Consider the following 26367-nt stretch of genomic DNA (forward strand, 5'->3'; position numbering starts at 1 on the left):
GTATTGCTCTATGACTCTATAATACTAATGAATATTGTTGGAGCAGGAAGATCATTTAATCGAAACCAAAGTCTTTTCAGCTGAGCAGTCAATGTTTTACATAGAACATTCAATAGATTTCTGTAAATCCAGACAGCAGATATTTGTATTCCTGAAATAGCCAGTGAATATAAATCTTTTCAAGTAACAAAATGTGAGTTCTTTTTTTCTTTTGCTGCCATGGACAATGAATGCTAAATAAGGGTTTTCCCAATAATTGAATGATTTATTGAGAAAGAGATTGCATTGTGCCAATGCTTGAAGATTCACAGTATTTGTTTCTAAAATCATGCTTCAACTTATTCCTTAAGTTGATGTATTCAACTTAAGGAAAACTAGTTTGATAGTAATTATGATAGTTTTCTACTGACGTACATTTTCTTTTGGTTGGTACATTCTGGCTCTCAAAAAGCTTTTATTACTACCAATGTGAACCATGTTCTTATGCACGCACCTGCTAATGCCTTACTTTCTATAAAATACAATGGAAACACTTGGTTATGCCTAATCTTTAAAGATGTCTATCCCAATTCTTAAACATAATACATATCAATTATATGCATATTCATTGTGTAGCTCTGTCATTGATTGCATTCAAAATGGAAATTGATAGTTTTCTGGTGTTACGAACCAACAACAAAAGAAACACACTGAGTCATGATTCAGTGTTAAAAACTACTTTATTAATAACTACTTATGATAATAAGAAAAATAAAAGTAAAAATGTTAGAATGTTAGAAATAACAATGTTAAACCTTGAACATTAACCCCAAAACTAAACTCGTCGTGTGTGTGTGGCAAAGTCCCAAACTCCAAGTCCAGGGATGGTTATTAAAGTTCAGTTCTGCAAGCCATAAGGTGAAACATGAGCAAAGGCTTCTTCAACAACCACCATTGTCTGAAGATAAGACGTAGATGTAGAGAGAACATAGAGAGTAATTACGAAATCCGAATGTTCCACGATGGAACCCATACGACACCACAGTGTTTACTTGGTAGTGACTTCCTCACCCCAAAAAGCATCCAAATCGTGGCCGTCCACACAAATACCTGTTTCCCTCTACAGGTCAGCAACAAAGTGAACTCCACCGGATTACTCCCAATTTCCATACGTGGATTTTAGTAACAGACACAGTTATTGTTTCTCATCCATCGATAGAGAAAACTAGCAGGCTGGTGTCTCTCTCTCTCTTTTCTCTCTCTCTCCTCTGACTGACTTCGAATGACTTCTTCAACAACATCATTACGTCCTTTGTCTTCTGTTGACGTAAGCACGCCACACACACACACACACACACACACACACACACACACACACACACACACACACACACACCACTATGCTCTATCTTAAAGGGACATTCACCTAGTCCGTAACACTGGATATTAGAGGAATCAAGGACTATGGGCATAGGGCAGGGAAATGGTGTTGAGGAGAAGATTAACCATGATTATAGCAAAAGGCAGAGCTGTCTCGAAGGGTTGAATTGTCAACTTCTGCTCCTAATGCTTATGTTCTTATGTTAAGGAAATTACAGAGTAGGTGCTGGAAGAGAAAGAGATAAACGAGTTAGTGTGCAAAGGAGGAAGCTTGTGGATAATGAATTTGTATTTGTGGAAAAAAAAGCAGGATAATGCTTGTTCTTTTTTAAGAGTTAGTGATTTATCTGAATAGAGATTTAGAATCAAAATGTCAGCATTATTAGTGACAGCATCAGATTGTAGCACTATTACAAGAGCTAAAAGTATGCAAATTTTGACAGGTCTGCTGACTCAGTTAATCCAATGACATTGATGCAATAATCCTCTGAATGTGGTGGTGTGATGTGAACATTTTAACTCTCTTTCTGATATGAAAGAACAACCATGAAGTTAGCATGTATGGAAATTCACAATTAAAATTGCTCTTTTGCTAGTAAATAAATTGGCTCCCTGGTGGAAGCAGTGGGAATCCTGCAGACAATACACTGCAGTTAGATATGTGAGATAAATAGAAAATGGAGAATTGCAAAGAAGTATCATAATGACTCCAATATCCAGGAAGGTCCAGTTAGACCTTTTGAGTTTAGTAAAAATTAATTTATATTGCAAAAGTAGTGTGTTCGAAAAACTTCACAAAGTTTGAGTAGAATTTATGAATTGATTTTTCTTTTAATTAGACACCAAAAAACCAAAGGAGTTTCTGACCTTCTGATATTATGAAAACATCCTATTGACAAAAAAGAATTATCATTAAGCAAAGGCAGGGGGATGGGAGCAGAATCCAGCTGTTTCACTTCCTCCTTTCTCAGTCACAACATGTGGATGGAATAACTGCCCACAGAGCAATCTTTACTGAGAGGAATAGGAGATAATGACCAAAGTTTATGGCTGATTAGCAACTTGATTAAAAATAATTATACCCATCTGTCTCAGTCACTGTAGAAAGGTCAATGAAGAGAATAATTTGTTTTGCTGACCCTTAAAAATTATGACATCAATAACTTGCATTTTTCATGGAGGGCAAATTATCTTTATGTCTTACCTTTCTGTTTGAAGTAACTGAACCCTGGATATGACTGCAGTTTTATCAATATCTGGACTATCAGTGGTTTAGAGTAAGTGGCTAAATGACTTATCACAGGACATTAAGAATAATTGTCCTCATGATTTGCCTGCTTACTTGCTTCAGCCAGGTTAATCAAATACTACTGAAGCACCCCCCACTTTCCTACAGGACTTGCACTCTAATTGCTTAATCAAGTTGCAATCAGTTACGCACTGATTTTTCTCACATATTTAAAAAAACAAGTACAACTAAGTGTTCTCACTAACAATATCACTCACCTTGTTATCTAATGTTGTGAGCTATTTATATTGTTGAAAATGTTCTGCATTTAAGAAATACAAAAATATTTTTGAGAATACACTAATATTATCAAAGGCATCATTACATTTTATTCTGAGCTGTTAGGAAAAAGATCCACCACACTCATTTTCTGGGATCAGTCCTGTCCAACTGTCAGTGAGACAAGAGCCCTGAAACTTTCAACATGTGAGGGTGAGTGCATGCATAAACTACTATCAGACCTTCTTCAATAATTAAGTCCAGACTAAACTTTCCTGCCTTTGGGAAACACCTGGGCTTATTGGAGAGCCACTGGGAGGTACCGACATATAATTCCTAGAGCTGGTTGCATCAGGCACCTTCCTAAAGACACGAATATAAAGACACAATCTGTGGTTAACAAAAGGAGATAAAGGATAATGGTAAACTGAAAAGTAGGTTATGCAAAGTGGTGAGGGCAAGTGAAAGACCAGAGAACTGGGAAGTTTTTTGGATCCAGTAACAGAAGATTAAAGAGCTCATAAGAAGGGAGCAAATGGGTTTTGAGAGAAAACTTGCATGTAGTATTAAAACAAGCAGTTAAAGTCTGGATAGATATATTAAATAGGAAGGGGGTGGCTAAGATAAATGTAGGGCTTCTGGAGGACAAGGGTGGTGAATTAATAACAGCAAACAAAAAAAATGGCAGATATGTTGAATAACATTTTTGCATCACTCTTCACCATGTGATCATGTCCGAGGGTGGAAAATCAACATATTGATAATCCAGAACACAAAACTGTCTCTAACTTTTATTCATACAAGGGATGAAGGCATCACTGAAAAGTTAGCATTAATCCTAATTGTCCCTGAGAAAAGAGTGGTGACTGCAATTTGTGGTAAAAGTATTCAGTGAAGTTAGGCTTCATGTTCCAAGATTTTTATGATGAAAAACCAACAAATGAATTCCAAATGAAAAAAATCAAAAAAACTGCAGGAATCAGAAATAAAAACAGAAAATGCTGGAAGCATTCAGCAGTCAGGCAGTAACTGTGGAGAGAGAAACAGAGTTAACTTTTCAGGTTGAAGAATTCTAAAATTCAAGTGGTGTGTAGTTTGCAGTCTCCATGTCCTTGCCCTTTGGCTTGTAAAGATCAGAAGTTTGGAAGTTGCAGCTGAAGAAACTTTGATGAGTTGTTGGAGGACAGGGTGTTTGTGGATGAACTGTTGCCACAGGTATGAATATTCAAGAGTTCTCATACATTATCTACACAGATGCTCATCATGCTCAGACAAACCATTAAGGTGGTATGCAGAAGTGTTCAAGAATACCTACATGGGTACCACATGGGAAATATGATCACATTAAAAATAATAGAAGATGATTTTCCTGCTTATAGCAATGAAGATAGTCAGGAAGACACAAAGTAATATAATTCTAAAACAAGTACACAATAACACTGAAAGTTTGGACTGAATCAGACAAATGCCGAGATAAAGACGAAAACATAAAGGCACAATCTGTGATTAGCAAAGGAGGTGAGGGACTGGGATTTTTTTTGATCCAGTAACAGAAGACCAAAAAGCTCATAAGAAGGGAGAAAATAGATTTTGAGAGAAAATTTGCATGCAGTATAAAAAGAAACAGTAAATGTTTTGATATAATAAATCGGAAGATGGTGGCTTCAGTGGCTTAAATAGGAAGACAAATGTAGGTTTGTAGAATTTGCTCAGATTCTTTGAGGGTGTAACAGAGAAAGTTGATAGGGGGGGAACTTATAGATACAATATAGTGTTTTTGGATTTCCAGAAGTCATTTGGTAAGGTGCCACATAAGAGACTAGTACAGAAATGAAAAGCCCATGGTTGTCTCACAGTAAACAAGGAATTGGAGTAAATGGATGTTTTTCAGATTGGAAGAATGTACCTAATAGAGTACTGCAGGGATCAGTTCTTGTCCTGCAATTGTTCACTATTAATGACCTGAAGGAAGGAAGATTTTGTAAGGTTTTGAAATCTACCGATGATATGAAAATGGGTGGAATGGCATGTTTTGATAAGGATACTGTGATTCTGCAATGGAATATAGATAGATTTATTGAGTGAGCAGAAGACTGGAAAATGGAGTTTAATGTGGGGAAGTGTGAGGTCATGCACTTTGAGAGAAATCAAAGGCAGATTATTATCTAAGTGGAGAGAGACTGCAAGTGAGTGAAGTACAGAGGGATCTAGGTATTCTAATGCATGAATCACAAAAAGCTCTCAAGCAGGTCCAACAAGTAGTTAAGAAGGCAAACAGCAAATTGTCTTTATTTGCAAATGGGATGGAGTTTAAAAATAGGAAGCTTTGCTGCAAGAAACTCTCAAGAAAGCACCAGCGCCTCTACTTCCGCAGGAGGCTAAAGAAATTCGATATGTCCCTTTTGACACTCCCCAACTTTTATCGATGCACCATAGAAAGCATCCTATTTGGATGCATCATGGCTTGGTACGGCAACTGCTCTGCACAGGACCGCAAGAAACTGCAGAGAGTTGCGGACACAGCCCAGTGCGTCACAGAAACCAGCCTCCCCTCCTTGGACTCTGTCTTTACCTCTCGCTGCCTTGGCGAAGCAGCCAGCATAATCAAAGACCCCACCCACCCAGGTCATTCTCTCTCCTCTCCTCTTCCATCAGATAGAAGATACGGGAACCTGAGGGCACGTACCACCAGGCTTAAGGACAGCTTCTACCCCACTGTGGTAAGACTATTGAACAGTTCCCTTATACGATGAGATGGACCTCATGATCTACCTTGTTGTGACCTTGCACGTTATTGCACTGCACTTTCTCTGTAGCTGTGACACTTTACTCGGTACTGTTATTGTTTTTACCTGCACTACCTCAATGCACTCTGTACTAACTCAATGTAACTGCACTGTGTAATGAATTGACCTGTATGATCGGTATGCAAGACAAATTTTTCACTGTACCTCATTACAAGTGACAATAATAAACCAATACACAATTGTACAGGGTATTAATAAGACCTCACCTGGAATACAGTTTTGGTTCCCCTTGCCTAAAAAAAAGATACAACAACATTGGAGGTATTACAAAGGCGATTCACCAAGCTAAGTCCTGGGATGAGAAGGTTGTCCTTCCAAGAGGGATTAAATGGTTTGGGCCAGTATTCCTTGGAATTTAGAAGAATGAGGGGTGACCATATTCAAACACATAAGATCCTAAGGGGGCTTAACAGGGTAGATGTTGCAATGTTTTCCCCATGGGGAGTGTCGTGAACAAGGACACATAACAAGATGAGGGGCCAGTCATTTAAAACTAACAAATGTAAACATTTCTTCTCACAGAGTGTAGTGAATGTCTGGAATTATCTGCTCTGGTGGGTGATGGAGGGTGGATCATTAAAAGTATTTAAAGTGGAGGTGGATAAACATATGATAGATCGAGGGATATGAAGAAATAGCCAGAAGAGGAGTTGAGGCCTGCATAGATCAGCCACGTTCATATTAAGTGGTGGGGCAGGCTTGAAGGCCCTGGTGGCCTACTCCTGCTCCTATTTTCTTGTGTTTAAGATCTAACAATAATATGAGCTGTTGACAGAACAAGATTATATTAAGTTGTGTTAAATCACCCAATTGCAGCAAAAAATACACACAAAAATATTGAAGTTATGTGATTATGACTGTATTGCAGAAGATGATCTCGTGGTGACTGTGGAAGAACCACAAGAAATGACACCTTCCTGGAGTCAATGCCCTGTCGATGCTGCATTCCTTTGAGATGATGCAAGTGACTGAGGAAACCTGTAACCAGACTAAATATGTAAATAACACGAATGTACATAAATCACTCTTGTATTCCAAAAAAAGCATAAAGAAGTGTAGTGCATGCAAGCACATGATGTATATTTATGACATGTGTGCACATGTTATGAGAGAGATGAATAAACCAATTGCACATGTTCTAGCAGCTATCAGTCTTTCTTTGCCTTTCTCTATACACTCTGAACTGCTTGGGCACAAATTAAGTATATGCACAAGCACATATTTTACATGTGGGAATTGTGTGGCGGGTTTGTTTTTTGCCATTTTTCAGCCCATACCTGAATGTTGTACGGAGCGTATTGCATACAAGCACAGGCTGCTTTTACTATCTACGAAGTTGCAAATTAAGCAGTTATCGGTGAACATCCCATTTCTGACCTTTGAGAGAGGGAAAGTCATTTAGGAGCCAAGATGAATGAAGTTGATACTCTGACTCTGCCCTGAGAAAATCTTACAGAAATGACCCGAGATTGAGATGGTGGGCTTCCAACTAATACAACTATCTTCCTCTGTAATAAAAACAGAAAATGCCAGAAACACTCAGCAGGTCAGGGAACACTGGTGGAAAGAAAACCAAAATCCACATTTCAGGTGGGAGACCCTTCATCAAAACTCTATTGTATTTCAGGCAAGATGACAGCCAATGGAGATTTCTCCCTGCTTCCCATTGACTAATTAAATAAGGCTTCTTGATGCCACACTCAGTGAAATGCTACCTTGATATCAAAAGCAATCATTTTCACAGTGTCTCTGGCATTAAGCTTTTTTTTGTCCATGTTTAGAACAAGGCCTGAATGAGGTCTGGAAATGAGTTATCTGGGTGGAACCCAAAATAGGCATCAGTGGGCAGATTATTGGTGACCTCACCATCACAGAAACCCCCATCAACATCCAGTGATTCACTGTTGACCTGCCAAACTCAACTGGAATAGCCTCGTAAGTACCATGACCAAAGGAGCAAATCAGATCCTCTGTATTTTGCAGCAATTAACTCATCTCCTTTCCAGCAACCACAAGACGCAAGTCAGGAGTGGATCAAATGCTCTCCACTGGCCTGGGTGCCTGCAACTCCAACAGCACTCACAAAGCTTAACACCATCCAAAAAGAGGCAGCACACTTGATTAGCACCTCATCCACCACATTATCTCTTGTTGGAGATGCTCATTGCCTGTCACCTTTGTGCTGTGAGCGTTACTTAGCAGCCTATGCCTGCAGGTTGTCTGGGTGTTGCTATGCGCAGGTGTGAACAGACTCATTTGCTAAGGAGTGGCAAACGGAAATGAATGTTGTGCAATCATAAGTAAAAACCCCATTTCCGATTGTATGAAGGAAGGTCATTGATGAAGAGGCTGAAGTTAAGGTCAAGGATACTCCCCCGAGGGACTCCTGTGGTAATGTTCTGTAATATGATTGACCTCCAACAACCATAACTTCTTATTTTGTGTGAGGTATGACTCCAATGGGTGGAGTGCTTTCACCTTGATGCCCATTGATTGATTGCACTATGTTATTCTGACATTAACAATCCGTTGCATAATTGGAACATTGCTTTTGTCAAAAGAGTAACAGAACAATAGTTTTGCTGGAGCTGGGTTGATCTTGTCCCTAACCTGGAATACTGTGCATCTTCATGTTGCAGTACATTCTGCAACATGAACAACGGTTAATTTATGGAGTCTTGTGGTATTTCTTTCTGGCCACAAGTTCTGGGATGTCTTATGCATTCATGTTAACTCACTGTGATAGTGGCAACAAATCTAGGCCACTGTGTATCACTGTTAATTTTTCTTGAATTCTCATGTCTTCTCCAGGTCTGGGTGGAGCGTCTGACTCTCACATGCATTCCGCAGTGCAAAACTTGAAGCTGAGGGCTCCAACCTAATTTTTGGTGCACTATTGACAGACTAATAGTGGAAGTGTGTTGGACTCATAGCAGAATTTCAAGTCTCCATAACTTTTAGGTTTTATTCCCATTCAATTATGGTACATTTTCTTTACAAAGGCCAAGCCAAAGACTTTTTTTTAAATGGTTATTTTTCTGTATTTCTCTTCTTTGTGGTGCTCAAAGCCTTCATAATTCCTTACTACCCTCATGGGTTGTGAAGGTAGAACTTTGTAACTCCTTTTGTGTCATCCAAGGACTTCAACTCACTCAGTGGTTCAAATCCTTCCACATACGTCATCATATTCTCCCTCTTCTTCAACCATATTCAACAAGATTTCTGCAACTTGTGCTCCACTTCTTTCTTTCAAATGGTGAGATTTAGTGGAATCCATAGCTAACTTTGATGTTCAGCAACATTGGTTCAGGATGGTAAAATAGCTATACAGCTTATTTGAGCAGATATGGGTGTCGTATAATACATTGATCATTGTTGCAGCAGATTTAGGGATGAGTTATTCTATCTTCTCCCTGCCTCGATGTGAAAGCATGGGCTGGTGTTGATAAAAAGGCCAGTAAGAGGTACACTTAGTCCTCCAGAAGTTATCCACCCATTCTGTAGTTCATTCAAATAGTTGTCATACAGTGGACTTCCATCAGAAGAATCATAAAAAAATTACACCACAGAAGTAGGCTATTCAGCCCATTGAGTCCATGCCAGTCAAAAACAGACTTCTCAACTTATTCCCCATTTTCCAGCACTTCCTCCAAAAGACCTGCAGTAATGATGTTTAAACTGTGGCCCAAGAGTGTCTAATACAATTCTAACATAACCTCTCTTTTCTTATTTTCTGTGCCTCAGCTAATAAAGGAAAGCATCCAATTTGCCTTTTTATCTAACTTTCTTGCTACTTTTAAGTATATGAACATATATTCCAACATCTATCCCATACATGTAAGTATACTCTCATTTATTGTATGTTCCTTTGCATTATTCCAGAAGATTGGAGGGTTGCGGATGTTGTTCCCTTATTCAAGAAAGGGAGTACAGATAGCCCAGGTAATTATAGACTGGTGGGTCCTACCTCAGTGGTTGGTAAGTTGATGGAGAAGATCCTGAGAGGCAGGATTTATGAACATTTGAAGAGGTATAATATGATTAGGAATAGTCAGCATGGCTTTGTCAAGGGCAGGTACTGCCTTACGAGCCTGATTGAATTTTTTGAGGATGTGACTAAGCACATCGATGAAGAGAGAGCAGTAGATGTGGTGTATATGGATTTCAGCAAGGTGTTTGATAAGGTACCCCATGCAAGGCTTATTGAGAAAGTAAGGAGGCATGGGATCCAAGGGGACATCGTAACGTGGATCCAGAACTGGCTGGCCCACAGAAGGCAGATTGGTTGTTGAAGGGTCATATTCTGCATGGAGATCGGAGACCAGTGGTGTGCCTCAGGGATCTGTTCTGGGACCCTTACTCTGTGATTTTTATAAATGACCTGGATGAGGAAGTGGAGGGATGGGTTAGTAAGTTTGCGGATGACACAAAGGTTGGATGTGTTGTGGATAGTAGAGGGCTGTCAGAGGTTACAGCGGGACATAGATAGGATGCAAAGCTGGGCTGAGAAGTGGCAGATGGAGTTCAACCCAGATAAGTGTGAAGTTGTTCAATTTGGTAGGTCAAATATGATGGCAGAATATAGTATTAATGGTAGGACTCTTGGCAGTGTGGAGGATCAGAGGGATCTTGGGGTCCGAGTCCATCGGACGCTCAAAGCGGCTGTGCAGGTTGACTCTGTGGTTAAGGCGGCATATGGTGTACTGTCCTTCATCAATCATGGGATTGAATTTAGGAGCTGAGAGGTATTGTTGCAGCCATATAGGACCCTGGTCAGACCCCACTTGGAGTAATGTGCTCAGTTCTGCTCGCCTCACTACAGGAAGGATGTGCAAGCCATAGAAAGGATGCAGAGGAGATTTACAAGGATGCTGCCTGGAATGCGGAACATGCCTTATGAAAGCAGGTTGAGGGAACTCGGCCTTTTCTCCTTGGAGCAACGGAGGATGAGGGGGGATCTGATAGAGGTATTGATCGGGTGGATAGTCAGAGGCTTTTCCCCAAGGCTGAAATGGTGGCCACAAGAGGACATAGGTTCAAGGTGCTGGGGAGTAGGTATGGAGGAGATGTCAGGGGTAAGTTTTTTTTACTCAGAGTGGTGAGTGTGTGGAATGGGCTGCCGGCAATGGTGGTGGAAGCCGATACGATAGGGTCTTTTAAGAGACTGTTGGATAGGTACATGAAGATGAGAAAAATAATGGGTAAGCCTAGAAATTTCTAGGGTAGGGACATGTTTGGCACAGCTTTGGGGGCCGAAGGGCCTGAATTGTGCTGTAGGTTTTTCTATGTTTCTATTTTTATTGGACCTCCCCAAGTACACTGTCTCATTCTTCTCTGGATTAAATCCCACTTTCTACTGATCTGCCCAACTGGCCAGACCACTTAAAGTTCCTAATAACAAAAGTTATCTTGTTCGTTATCAACCATATGGCCAATTTTTGTATCATCTGCAAACTCCTTTCTTGTGCATTTATTTCTAAATCATTAATGCACAAAGCAAAGAACCAAGTCTTGCGGAACCCCACTGATAATAGCCTCCTTGCCATAAAAACACTTGTCCAACAATACCCTCTGCTTAATGCCTCTCAGTCAATTTTGGATCCAATTGTCAAAATCCCTTAGATCCAGGTACCTTCTTCCTTTTACAACCAACACACCATCCCCTCCAACCCTTGTCAACCCCATCAAAAAATAAAATCAAGGTACTTAGACATGGCTGTCTCTTAACAATTGCTAACTGTCCCTGATTAATCTGGCTCCTTCTAAATGAAGGTTTTACTGTCCTTCAGAATTGATTCCAATAATTTGCTCACACTGAAATTAAACTAACTGCAATTACTTGTTTTCTTTCTGTTGCTTCCTTTCCAAACAAAGCTACAACACAACAAGTTCTCTAGTCCTCAGCAGCATTCCTGTAGCCGGGGATGAAGAAGTGTTGCTGATGCCCAACAACTTGACATTAATTGTACAGCAGTGATGGAATGGAACACGTTGGAATCTATGCAAACTCGTCGTTGGAGATGGACATGGGTGTCAACAATGTGTGCTGCAAATCCGGCAAAAGCTATTTGGAGTAGAAGTGCTGATTCATCCATTGGTGTTCATTTACTTGCACGTTCTTGTTCCTGCAGGCAGTGTCTAATTTAACTTTACTTTGTTCACCAATATTATGCACAATGTCTTGAACTAGCTGAAGACTCAAGTGAAAGGTGTTAAAGTTCATGGTGATGGTGACCTCCAAGGGAGTAGTGTGCCCCCAAATCTGAGCATAACCCAGTTGCCTTCTCACCACTGAATCAAGGATAGTAAACACAGATCTTTTCCATAATAGTCAAGTAGCTGTGCTCCATCAGAAGCATGTGATTTCTGGCCACATCTTGGTGGTCAAACCATGAAGCTAGCTCATCTGCCTTTCCTTTATCTCCAAAAATTCCTCACCATCCTCCACACCCAGTACAATGAATGGCAGGTTCATGAATGCATTCTTCAGTACTGTTCTTGCAACTGCAATGGTTGAATTACTGAGAACAACAACAAGAGGTTAAGAAAGAACCATCAGCTACAATGTTCACACTTCAGTATCCAGCATAAAATCACAAACATACAACTCCCACACACATGGAAACCTAAGCAAGTTGTGAAACTCTTCACCGAACAGTGAGCAAACCACTAAGCAACTGATTTTTACAGCGTCTTATCAAGCTGAGAGTTGCTAAGCTGCATTGTCATTGGTTGTGAAATGATTTGTCTAATCATATCATTTTGGGATTAGCAGCCTTAGTATTCTATTGGGAAAACTTCTGAAACAAAGAAGGCTTTTTTGTAAAAATCAAAAGCTCAGTACCAGTTCATATAGCAGTAAATGAACAATCCACATAGCCCCACTGTACCACTTCCTGACACCAGCACCTCACCAATTCCATATGACGCTTCACCAATTCACGTTCATCTACCTCCTGAATCTACGCACTCCAGTACAGCCACTCCATAAATGCCCCACCTCACCAATTCACACCCCTGACCTCACTAAATGCACACACCCACACCTCGCCAATTCCATTCAACCCCACCTCATTAGTTCCACACGCACAACCACACTAATTTCACGCTCCCCTTCTGAATTCCAAACACCCATACCTTACTAATGCCACACCCCTACCTCACTGTCCACATCCCCCAATGCACCAGTTCCACACACAAGTCACCACCAATTCACCAAACCATCGCTCACTAAATCCATGTACCCCTAATGTATCTGTTTCACACAACTCCACTTTACCAAATGTTTGTTTTACCCATTAAAATATAATAAAATTGTGGACCTCCATGTGTTAGCTGACTACCTTATGATTGCTATGGTTTCTGATCACACTTCCATGCTAACTTTCCCCAGTGGTCACATTTCTGCGTTAATTATGCTATGCTGACTGGCACACATCATAACGTAATTATAGGCCTTAGTCTCATTCCCAGCATTATTCCTGTCTTGTTTCGTACACAGTTTCTAAGTACTTCTCATGATCTTCCAGACCAGGCAGGAATTTTTCTTTCAACATGTTGAACTTGATTTTCTTCCCCTTTTTATGCTACCACATTCTCTGCCACTTCTGTGCCCTTCTTTGACCATCCGTGGCCAAGAGTGGTCAGGCACTGTGGCTGCTGCCTGCCTCATTTTCAGCCATGTACAAAGGTCTGGCTACTAGACCCAGTTTCTTTCCCTGTGTTTGTCCCTGCCTGTCAATCCACTCCTATTGAGACCGATCTGCTGTTTCCCATTACTCATGATAAAATAAGAGTGCTCTGGTTTCTCACAAATACCAGTTGAGCTCAAAATTTCTGATCAAATTAAATATAATCAAATATCTTTCCTTAAAATAGTAACTGAAATAATCAAATAAAACCAACACTGATATTATTTAATATCCTTCCCATCACTTCTGATCACCAAGCAGCAGTTTATATATAATAAAATAAAGCAAACACTGTCACATTCTCCAACTGCACTGAGCCATGATGTGCAGTGTTAATATAAAATATATTCTCTAGTGGACATCTAATGTTATTTCTTTATATCATGCCCAAATTTTATTTATTAATGTTACTGTCTTCAAACTCCTTTAGTTACTTGTTACATATGCATCTTTCTTGTTCTATAATTGACATAATTAATGCCCATTTTCCTTTAGTATTCATGCTTCTATCTCCATATATTTATTCCATAGGACTAGTTTTGCTCTCTTGACATTTCCAGATGTAAATTATGTGAGAAAACTCTTCCAGCACCATGGCCTCTGTGCTCAGATATATTGGGTGCAGTGAATGGAGGAGGAGGAAATGTCGTGAATTTTGAATAACTACAGGAAGCTCCAACATTAAACAGGTTGGTATTGTTTGAGAGAGCCTGAAATTTATGATTTTCAGTCATTATCGGGATATCTTTGTTTCATCAAATGCTATTAAGTAGCTGAAATTATTTAAATCTATCAATGCTACGGCAGATATTCAAGCGTGCACATCTCTGTGCTCCATATTTGTTCTAATCAACTTTCTAATCAACATGCTGCTGCTGTTTTTCCAGACTGACACAGGATGATAGGATCACCCTCAGGAGATCAGATGTCTTCAGGTCAACCTTGGAAGAAGTGGATAAAAGGAAAGTGCAATAGAAATACATAGTGGATATATATCTACTTGCTCATTTCAATGAAGCAGTCTTAGTGAAAATTATTTGATACTGATGTATTCTAAATCTAAAAGAACAAAGGAAATGATTATTAATGTGCTTAATAAAAGAAACAATATATCCCTGAAGCTCTTTACATCATCTCAGAGTTGTCCAAATCATAGTAAAGTCAATTAAGGATTTTTTTTTTCCAATAATTGTTGTAATGTATGACATGGAGCAGTCACCTTACAAACACCAAGGTCCAGAACCTGCCAAGACGTCTAATAATGACTAGATATGGACCCAATTGTGCCCATCACTAGCACTCACCCACATCCCTCCTCACTATTCTGATAGCTCCCTGTTCTGCAGGTTGAATAGTCTTTGAGGACTTGCCACTATGGTGTCCCATCGGTTGGAACAAGCCACAAACTATGACCTGGCTTCACGTGACAATCCTAAGACTCCACTTGGTGATCAGCCTAATGACCTTTTACAGCCCTCTGCTGTCAAAGACCTTTGAACAATTTTTAAACATCTTTGATCAACAAAGACATTTTAAAAATATTCAAATAGATTTACTAATTAAAGCAAAATTTTCAAAAATTATATGTATAAATATTAAGTAAAGTAAAACAAAACATCCTTACAACCAAGGTCGGCAGTCCCATTCAAATGAAAGTTGTTGCACTATATGTGCCAGCAATCCACCCAAAAAGCTGAGAGACTGGACATGAGGTTTATGTGGGCTTTCATCTCAGTATATTTGTGCTCCACTCCAGGGTTTTATGCCAATTTCAGCACGAGTGTGGGAGCTCAAATTCGCCTGATACAACTCATTCCTGACATCCACATTGCAATGCATAGATGCAGAGATCAGGAATGAATTGTCCCATGCATTTCAATAAGCCAATGCTTCCCTGTGGACCTACTGATTGAAGATCAGTACATCCCAGCCCATTTGTTTAACTTGGTGCTAGAGTTCTGGACTATTGATCCAGAGACACAAGTTCAAATCCCACCATGGTAACTGGGGAATTTAAATTTAAGCCATTAAATAAATCTGATATTTAAGAAAAGTTAGGCAGTGAAATGGTAAAGATGAAACTACTGGATTGTTGTTGAAACCCACCTTATTCACTGATGTCCTTCAAAGAAATAAATCTGTGACTCCGGTCCAATATTTGGTTAAATCTTAAGTGAATCCTCATTTCTGAAGTAATTAGAGATGGATAGTAAATATCAACATTGCCAGCGACATCCAGATTCCTTGAACAAAAAAAGCTGGAGTAGATAGTGACCAGGAAACTGAGGAGAACTCCCCTGAGAGCAAAGGCTGCATTGAACTGGATTTTAAAATATGTAGCATTTGCCAATGGTCAGAGCAACAAAATATTTTTAATGGAAAATGCCTTGTTTATACCACTCTGCTCTTTTAAGACAAAAAATGCTAAAATAACAGATCATGCCTAATTTTTTGAGGCTGCTTGCCCTTGATCTATACCCAACATTTTTAGTAACTGGTTGCAGAATCATTTGGCATATATTTGCATCTAATTTATATTGCTGCACCCTCCAGCACAATTCACAGAATGAGAAGAGGAAGGGATTAATGATTACTGCTCATCTCTGGCCTTTAGAAAGCCCATCATTTTTGAATGACCTCACTCTAGGCCAGAAGAAAATCTACTCCAGTACCTCTTCAAGCTACATCATTTATTTATTTTCTGTTTCCTCTGCTTATTGATTTATTTATTTCACATCCCTCTTCCAGCTCAAATTATTTTAATCCTTGTTTTACCACTCCATTATTTATCTCGTGTCCCTCTCCTAACTGCTTATTTATTTCCAGCTCCTTCCTTCAGATCTATTATTCATTTAACGCTCACCATCTTTCCATGGTATATTTATTCCATTTTGTCCTCAACCAACTTATTATTGGCGGGTTATTTGTCACACTCAAAGATTGGCAAGATCTCCCCTGCTGAACAGATATTGGATGTTATAATTCCATTTAGATGCCCTGATACCCAATCTTTAACAATGGCTTTGATAAATTTAACCACATTGGATGTTATACACTCCTTTCTTGGCATTTATAACATCTGATAAACATTTAGAACATAGAACAGTACAACACAGGAACAGGTCTTTCGGCCCACAATATCTGCTTTTCTTCAGTCCCCAGGCAACTTCCTGTCTGGTATGCCATTATTTTCTCCAATTTCTCCTTCTATTTTCCTATGGACACTTTACTGTAACTTATCTGTCCTTACTCTTTATTTCCCTTTGCTTTATGCCCACTGATGTTGGTTACCAAGTGAATTCTGTAATACCTTACCTCCAGAACATCTTTGAATTCCTTTGTCAGATTTACTCATTTGCGTATCATACCCTCACCCAGTATCACTCCATCTCCAGTCTTGCTGCTTCTCTTAACACAGAAATCTTTAAATACTTCTCTTGTTATATTCTATTTAAAACTTTTAATTGCCATTCTGATTACATTTTTACGCTCCAGGAATGGCTTTCGGTTTAGAAACCATTTTAATTCTGTGTCATTTCTCTTCACGGCTTTGATTTTTCCTTTCTAAGTTGCTTCAAGCAGAAGTAAGTATCTTTAGGTTTAAAATATTTGCTTTAGGTAGGTACACTTTAGTCCAGTGAATTCAGTATAACCTCTTTAGAGGAACTCCTAACTATAGTTAAACCTATTCCCACTGAAAAAAATATTTCTCATCCACTTAACTGCATAGTTCTGATTGAATTTTCATAACCTCTCAACTCTGATATCAAAAATGATCACATCATGATCACGTATTTAAAACCAAAACTCATCTACAACTTGGTATTTTAATCATTCCTGTTATTCGATCAAACCCAGGATGTTTCCTCATCCTGTTGGCTCTTTTACAAATTCATTCATAAAGTAGTGGTTCAATAACTCTCAGAATCTATTCCCTGTCTAACCAGTAGAGATATTATCATCCAGTCAATTTCACATACATTGAATTCTCCATCCAAAACACTTAGTCCCTTAGCAGATGACATCTGAATTTCAGCCCACAGTTCTTGATTATGGTTTACACCCTGGCCTAGAAGTCCCCAAAACCCCAGAGGTAGTTTACTTACATAACCATATAATGATTCTCCCAATACCACTTTGGTTTTCTCCTGTCCAATTTTATATCTTTCCTTATTTGTGCTCAGTGCTGGAGTTAATTTCTTCTCCCCCATCAGTTTCTTCTTTCCTGATAAAACTATTTATTCTAAACATTTGTATCCTTCTAGTTATTTATTTCACTGATTGGAATCATTCCATCTTGCCACCATTCCAATTGTTTTTCATCAATCAGCCCCAGCAAGACCTTTCAGGTCACACAACTTGCTTGGCAGACTTCTTGCAATCATATCAGCTCAGACCAAGTGCTTCTTACCTTCCCTATTCGCTTTATTTAAGATAAGATAAAATATCTTTATTAGTCACATATACATCAAAACACACAGTGAAATGCAGCTTTTGCATAGTGTTCTGGGGGCAGCCCGCAAGTGTCGCCATGCTTCCAGCGCCAACATAGCATGCCCGCAACTTCCTAACCCATACGTCTTTGGAACGTGGGAGGAAACCGGAGAACCCAGAGGAAACCCATGCAGATACGGGGAGAAGGTACAAACTCCTTGCAGACAGCAGCCGGAATGGACCCCAGGTCACTGGCGCAGTAATGGCGTTGCACTAATTGCTACACTACCGTGCATGCCCTGTTTTAGCAACAATTTCCATACATCCATTACTATATTGATACAAAGCATATCTATAATGTTTAGCAAATGCAGTAATACATTAATACATCAAAGCAATTGGACCTCAACAGCTCATGGTGGTCATGTCTGACTAAGACTGAACATTCCAAGAATTAACTGGATTAAGGTAGCCAATGAATAATACAAAGGACACATAAATCAGAATTACTAGTTTTGTATTTGTGATTACATAGAGTTGGGGAAATAATGCTCCCTGCAACCATAGACAAAACATTTGACAAAGAACAGAATAACTGTACACAAATACGATTACCAATCCTGTGTAGAAGATAACATTTGTGGGTGTTGTGCACATAAAATCCATTTCATTCTTTTCTTAAATTGAATCATTTTTGAGCTATTCCCACTTCCTAAACTATGACATCTATTGTTTTCTAATATTCTTTGTGAAGCCATTTTCTTAATTTGTGTTTTAATATTTAATTAAAATTTATTGTTTTTCATTTTGCGTCGTTTAGATTCTGACTGAACAACACTAGAAAATAAATGTGTCTCACTTACACTCTCACTGTTGGCAGCTACAATGTTGTAAGTTTTTTTCATGATGAAATCTCAGTTGTTCTGGGGTTTTTTTTCAGCCTTCTGCTGACTTCCAAGGTGTCACAGTCACAAATTAAAGTCCACTAAGATCCTTGGCTGAAAATAAAATTATTTTAGAAAAATACTTAATAGAAAATAACATAAGTCAGATGAGCAGAATGATTAAATTCAAACCAAGATATCAAATAAAAAGATTTAATGGATGGTATTCATCATTATAGTCTGAATAAAACATTTTGGCACCAAAGATTATAAAGCTGGTGAATACTTATGACTTGTGAAACTAATTGTCCTTAACATTTATGATGGGTAAATCATAAACGCTGCTGATGAAGTAACTCTGCAGGGAACACAGAGAAAATGTTAATATGCTGGGGATCTCCACAAGAAACTCTTTGGTCAATTATTCTTTTAAATACAATCAACCATCTCATATTTCTTTAATCAATACTGCTATTGAATCAAAAGAATCAAAATTTGAAAATAAATGCTGCAAGCACAGCTTTCTAATGATGTTATATATTTTAAATCCTTCAGAGCTTTACAAAATCACAAATGTTTGCAGATAAAAATGAGGAAAATACTTAAAAACCCTACCTCTCCATTCCCTAGTATCTATTGATTGATTTTCTTTGCCAGGGGAAGAAGGAAAATGAGAGAGCAATAGTGACAGGAGATTCAATAGTTAGGGGGACAGACAATCATTTCTGTGGTCATAGGCATGACTAATAGGATTATACGTTGCCTCTCTAGTACCACAGTCAAGGATGTTACTGGGCAATTGCAGAACAGCTTGAAGGGGGATAGTTAATAATCAGAGTCCATGGTTTTAATTGGTATAAAAGACACAGGTAGAGTGACGAGGTCCTGCAGGCAGAGTTCTGAGAACTAGGAAAGAAATTAAAAAGCAGGACATCAAATTTCCAGATTATTCCCATTGACCTATGCCACCATGTGCAGAAATAGAAGATAGAACAGATGAATCTGTGGCTGGAGATGGTGTAGGAAGGAAGACTTTAGATTCCTGAGGAACTGGAATGGTTTCTGTGGAAGGTAGGGACAGGATCTACCAGCATTTGGATAGACAGAGTCTGATTTGGAGGAGTCAGCATAGCTTTGTGCATGGAAAGTAGTGCTCGATGAACCTTTTAGTTTTATGAAGATTAACCAAAAAGGTAAGTAAGGGTGGGGCAGTGGATGTTGTCTATTTGGACTTTAGCAAGACCTTCAACAACTTAATGTGTGGTAGGCTGGTCTGCAACGTTAGGTCCCATGGAATCCAGGGAGAGCTAGTTAGGTGAATTCAAAACTGGCTCAGGGGTAGGAAGCAGCGGGTGGTGAATGAAGGTTGTTTCTAGGAATGGAGGCCAGTGACTAACGGTGTGTTGCAGGGGTCAGTGTTGAGACCCTTGTTATTCATTATTTATGTAAATGATTTGGATGCAAATGCACAAGGCTTGATAAGTAAGCTTGTGGATGACACGAAATTAGGTGTTGTTAATAGTGAAGAAGGTTATCGTAGCTTACAGTGGAATCTTGATCACTTAGGGAATTGGGCCAAGGAGTGGAAAATAGATTTCAATACAGATAAGTGTGAGGTGACGCATCTTGGAAAGTTAAACCAATATAGAACTTATACTTGGAATGGTAGGGTACTAATGGAACAAAAGGCACCTTGGAAAACAAGTGCATAGTTTATTGAAAGTGGCATCACAGGTAGACAGGGTGGTGAAAAAGGCATTTAACACACTGGGCTTCATTGCTCAAGACATTGAGTATAGGAGATGGGACATTATGTTGCAGTTGTACAAATTGTTGGTGAGGCTGCACTCGGAGTACTGTGTACAGTTTTAGTCACCCTGTTATAGGAAAGATGTGGTTAAACTGGCAAGAGTGCAGAAAAGATTTACAAGGATGTTGTCAGGACTAGAGGGCCTGAGTTATTGGGAGAGGTTGGCCAGGCTAGGTCTTTACTCCTTGGAACATAAGAGAATGAGGGGCAACCTTATAGAAATGTTTAAAATTATGAGGTATAGATAAGGTGGATGGAAATAGTCTATTCCCCAGGGTAGGGGAGTCCAAAACAAGGGCCATAGATTTAGGGTGAGAGGGGAAAGATTTAAAAGGGACCTGATTCACACAGGGGGTGGTGGGTATAGGGAACAAACTGTCAGAGGAAGTGGTTAAGGCAGGTACAATAGTATCATTTAAGAAGCACTTCGAAGGCAGGAAATTGGGACTGGCTGGGTGAGTACCATGGTCAGCATGGACTTGTTGGGCCAAAGGGGCCTGTATCCATGCTGTATGACTCTAAGTACAGAGAAAGATAAAGCAAAAAAAAAAGCTGCAGATGAAAAATACTGGGCTGTAAATACCAGCGAGGCTGATTAAAGAGTAAGAGGATGTGTAAAGAATAAAATGAGACAAAGGAGTACATGACAAAAGATTACTTGTCAAGATAAATGAAAATCCAAATGAGTTCTAGAGGTATATAAATAGTGAAAGGGTTGTACAAAGAGGAGTAGGGCCCTCAACATCCATGTTGAAGTCACTGTTAAGCTACTGAATGAATACTTTGGAAGCAGCTTCTTTCCTGGTGAACACAGCTGCAAAGTAATAAGGAAGTAGATGATAGTTGAGACAATGGATATGTTAAAATTGATGGAGTGAAGGTGCTGGAAAAGTTGGCTGAACTAAAAGTAATAAAGTGTCTAAAAGTAAGTATCCAGGACAGGGCAGAATGCATCCTATGTTTCTGAGGGAAGCATGGAAGGAAATTGTTAGGCACCTTCCCAAGCTCTTTGGATACATGGATGGCACTAGAAGACTGGAGAATAGCAAATATTATCTCCATGTTCAAAGAGGGAAGAAGGATAAGCCCAGCAACTCCAGGCCAGCTGATTAACCTCGTTGGTGAGAAAGCTTTTAGAAGCATTGACCTTGGACAGGTTTGAGAGACACCTGGGGGGGGAAATGGATTAATTAAGGCAGCACAAATTTATTAAGATCAAATAGTGTTTTTCAAAAACAACAGAATTTTTTGATAAGGTAACAGATAGACTTGATGCGGATAATGCAGTCAACGTGCACACTGACTTCCAGAAGGCTTTTGATAAGGTGCACACAACAGGCTTATCAGTCAAATTGAATTGCTTATATATAGGGGCATTTATAGCATGGATACAAAGTAGGCTGAGTAACAACGACAGGAGGTCATGTTAAATGGTGTTTTTTTTGGATCGGAGGAAGAAGAATAGCAGTGCTCCCCAAGGACATTCCTTTTTTTTAAAAAAAATCAATGATCTAGTCTTGGGGGACAAGACACAATTTCTAAAGTTATGGGCAATGCAAAACTTGTCAGTATTGTGAACTGCAGAGCTGGTGATAGATAGATTACAGTGGGATATACAGGCTGGTAGAAAGGGCAGATGCAATGGCAGAAGAAGTTTAATGCAGAGAAATGAGGTGTATTTTTGTAGGAATGAGAAGACACAATGAAGAATAAAGGATACGTTTCTGAAAGGGATACTGGACCAGGGTTATGGATGGCAGGGCAGATTGAGAAAGCAATAAATAAAGCATGCACGATTCTGAGATTCATCCTTAGAAATTCAAGTTTAAAAAGCAGGGAACTTATGCTGAACCTTTATAAATAATTGGTTCAGCCTCAACTGGACTATTGTTTAATTTTGGTTGCCATGTTATAGGAAGGATATGAAGCCATTAGAATGGGTTCAGAAAAGATATACGAGAAAGTTCCTGGGGTAAGGGTCTACAGTTACAAGATAGATTAGAGAGGTTGGAACTTTTCACTGGAACAGAGAAGGCTGAGGAGAGATTTGATAACAGTATATAAAAGGATGAGGAATTTGGAATAAAGATGATAATAGAAGGCTGCTTCCTTGAGGACCAGAGGTCACAGGTATGAAAGAAAGGGGATTAGATTTAAGAGTGTGATACTAGAAAATGCTTTTACACAGCACGTGGTTGGCATCCGGAATGCACTGCCTGCAGATGCAATGGAAACAAGTTCCATTGTGGACTTGGAAGGAATTCGATAAATATAAGGCAGAAAAAAAATTTGAAAGGCAATGGAGAATGGACTGGTGTGTCAAAATAGAGAGCCAACACAGACGTCACAGGGCTGAACGTGATGAACAAAAAGCTTCCTTCAGTGCTGAAACTATTCCATTATTCTTTGGTTCTATTATTTCAAGCATTTAATTTATTATTCCAGGTTTTCAGCATACTTGCATTTGTTTCATCTCTGATCAATAATATAGAAGTAACAGCAGTTATTTTGCAATGAAAGAAGAATTTATAATTTATATTTTCTTTCAATTGAATAACAAAGACAAAAAGCCAAGGTCCAAAACCGCAATGTAATGGCAATGAGAAGATTCTGTGACTTAGGGACCACTGATTTGTTGACAGCAAGGTTTGTATTTTCAGACTCATCATTGAATTCAGGAAGGTAAACTGTGGTGCTGTGCTTGCTGGAGACTTTTTCATGGCAATAATTTTGATGTTCTAAGGAGTGTTTTCTGTCATAGCACAAACAGCAGCAATCTGTGAGCCAAAGCTTTAACAAAGAAATGTTACTTCAGCAAAATACTGCAACCTCCAACAACCTCTATGGGAATAAAGATCTCTGAAATAAAGAGTCATTTTCACAGTTGGTATACATTCAATAATTTCTTATAGAATTCAAACTATGATTGGCTTCAGAGGACCTTTTTTTGATGTTTTTTTCTGAGATAAAAATGTACATTTCAGCTCACAGATGCAACACAATTAAATGAAGATAATTCCACATAAACTGCAGCATTTTTACTGTGGCACATTCAAATGAGTCTTCTCGTAAAAGCTGGGGTCATCATTGTGGGAAAATCTGGGCTACAATTGGTGCAGAAGATCAAAGTTTTATCTTTCTCCTACAAACTGTGTAATGCTTATATTTGATGTGGTGGTCTCTGATCTTACGACCTGTTTATTTTTCCTTGTTGTTCCTCAGCATTGCTTCTGTCCTATAGAGTAAACACCCTTTTAAGCTGTTCCTGCAGATCTACATAAAGCATCTGCACCCACAAATCCAGAAGACAAAGAAATGTTTTGCTCTGGGGACTTGTCCAACACATTAAAATTTAGCAACCCAAGTCAAAGTTGCAAAGTCACAGATAACAACGCTGACTGACTGCTGCTGTCACTTGACTAAACACCCAGCTATTGAGTACTTAAATATAAAGATCACACTTGTGATTTCCTAAATCATCACACAGATGCATTAAAACCAAGCAAAGCAGAGAGATGGTAAAGTTTCTTCAAGTATACCAAAACCATTTTGAGGAAAGAGTGACTGTTTTCTTTTCCTCTTGAAATAACAAATGGTTAAATACTTCTTTGCAGTTGATGTAATGTCATACACAGCTCCAAATAACTCTCATTAGAACGCTTGTTGCGTGAGTTAAACCACATGAAAAACTGACTGTATGCTTGGCTGCTTCAACTGGCATTAATCTTCTAAATGGGAACCATAACTTTGCTGGGTCTAAGCTTATAAATGGTGTTTTGCAATTGGTGGTTTTGTTGTTAGTTATCTCTTTCAAAGAATACATAAAAGCTTCATTATGCATTTTGAATGCCTTCGAATGACCATTTCTATTAACCACCCATAGCACATACACCTCACAAATAATCTTGTTTTAATTAAAGTATTAGAGCTACATATAGAATTAAATGTATATCATTATATATAAAGAGCCATTGTCCTTTTTTTTAAGAAATGACAATTACACGATAAAGAGATAATTTTACATTCAACTCTCAGTATGGAACCTGAAGGTTTGAAATGTGATTAGAAAAATAACCCTGCCTAAATTGTAATTTTGGGCAGGTTTGGAAGTGTTTGTGTCCATTTTGTGGTTACAACCTGCCCTTCAGGAAATAGGACCAGGCACTTCCTTTTAGGATTCATCCTAATGCTGATGACATCTCCCCATCATACTTTGTGCATATGATGATGCCACCAAGGTGTGTAGTGTCTGTTATTTATTGACCTTACAAAATTAGGTCAAAACGTTATAACTTGCAAACTTTCTAATTAACTCGGTTTGACAAGGCGTATATCATCTGAAAGCAACGAGCCATGTACGATTTAAACTACGTGCTCCATGATATCATTTTCACACTACAAAATTTCAAACCTTGGTATAAATCAGGGTTCTTGAGCTGATTACTGTCATTCACAAAGCCCTCAATCTGCTACTCAAACCTACATGCAAAACGCTGGAGGAACTCAGCGGCTCAGGCAGCATCTATGGAGGGAAATGGACATTTGACCCCCGGGGGGAGGGAGGGAGGGGTATGGGTGAGGATGGATAAGTGGACCAGGACAGAGCGATCCTGCAGAAAGCCTAAAGTGGAGGGGAAGGGAAGATGTGGTTGGTGGTGGGATTCCAGTGTAGATGGTGGAAGTTGCGAAGAATATGTTATCTCTATTTTGCTGCTCAGACCTGCTATTTGAGACCAGCTAAAGCCATGATGGATCTTCTTCATGCTCAGGGGGTGATCTGCCCCAGAAAAGCCACACGTTACCCCCTCTGTCCCAACTTTTCTGATTTTTTTTCCATAAAACCAGATCATCCTCCAACATCCCCACCATTTGACCCACCATGCAGAGATCACTAACAACATTGACACATTTCCCATGTTCCAGTGTATAAATGCCAATGCTGCCATGATTGGATCAGACAGGCAGGTGGTAATGCTTCTTAAAGGGAGTAAACCTGAAACAGCAGATGATTAAATACTTCTTTGCAGTTGATAATAATGTTTAATACAGAAAGTAGCAATTACATCTCCAAAGTGTCCACTTGATGCATTAGTATTTCTTGTGTAGGCTTTTTACACATCTGGCCTGACACCCTGTTCTGCAATTGTTGCCTCAGTACAAATACTGCAAGGCTTTTATGTATATTTAATGACATTTTATGGACCATAATCCTCTTGGCGTCAATTTCATGTACTTCTACTCATGTAAAACTTAACACGGGCTAATAATTCCCACCAACAACCACTGTAGTTACAATTAAATGTTTTGTTTGGTATATTGTTACCATGAACTCAGTAACAATAGCCTCTGCTTGGTTACTTCTTAAAGCTCTCCATCTTTGTGCCTCTATTTTTGCACAGCTTAACACTCTGATTTAGAGTAGACATCGGACCTACCTTCTTTCTTGTCACTAGGTCATATCCTCAGACCTTCTGTCTGGATCATCCCCAAAGATTTCTACTCCGACGCAGCTACTTTGTCTGTCCTACCTCACTTTACCTCCGTTGTATTGGGCTGACATCAATATCCATACCTGCTGTAACATCCTTCAGATGATCTTTAGGGCTTTGGAACTGACTACACATTGTGATGCAATTTTCCCTTGAGCCATCCAACTGAATCTGAACTTGATTCAGTTCTTGTAGATACTGAGCTCTTCCAGTTTCATCTTTCTTGTCTGTATTATCTTTCCTAGACCCCGCCGGTATCATTTCACTACAGCACCCCATGTTGAGCTTTTGCTGAACCACAGTTGTTGCCCTGAAACATCTGTGAACTGGCTCTTTCATGCTGTTAAAGCAGAATACTAGCCCTTCAAATGGTCAGCCTTCAAAGC

At 39.1% G+C, this 26367-nt stretch overlaps 1 protein-coding gene across 4 annotated transcripts in view; it reads right to left on the minus strand.

Moving 5' to 3' along the window:
- Positions 1–26367, minus strand: part of LOC127567551 (cAMP-specific 3',5'-cyclic phosphodiesterase 4D) — a 938945-nt gene that overhangs the window by 835227 nt on the left and 77351 nt on the right. For 3 of the 4 annotated variants that reach the window (XM_052010574.1, XM_052010573.1, XM_052010583.1), the window contains exon 2: positions 18662–18796. The exons of the other annotated variant lie outside the window; for it this stretch is intronic. In XM_052010574.1, the coding sequence (XP_051866534.1) occupies positions 18662–18703 (42 nt within the window). In that variant the 5' untranslated portion in view covers positions 18704–18796. The remainder of the gene's footprint in view (positions 1–18661; positions 18797–26367) is intronic. 4 annotated transcript variants of the gene reach the window in all.

Source organism: Pristis pectinata, chromosome 2, assembly GCF_009764475.1.
Source record: "Pristis pectinata isolate sPriPec2 chromosome 2, sPriPec2.1.pri, whole genome shotgun sequence".
In the NCBI taxonomy this organism is placed as follows: Eukaryota; Metazoa; Chordata; class Chondrichthyes; order Rhinopristiformes; family Pristidae; genus Pristis; species Pristis pectinata.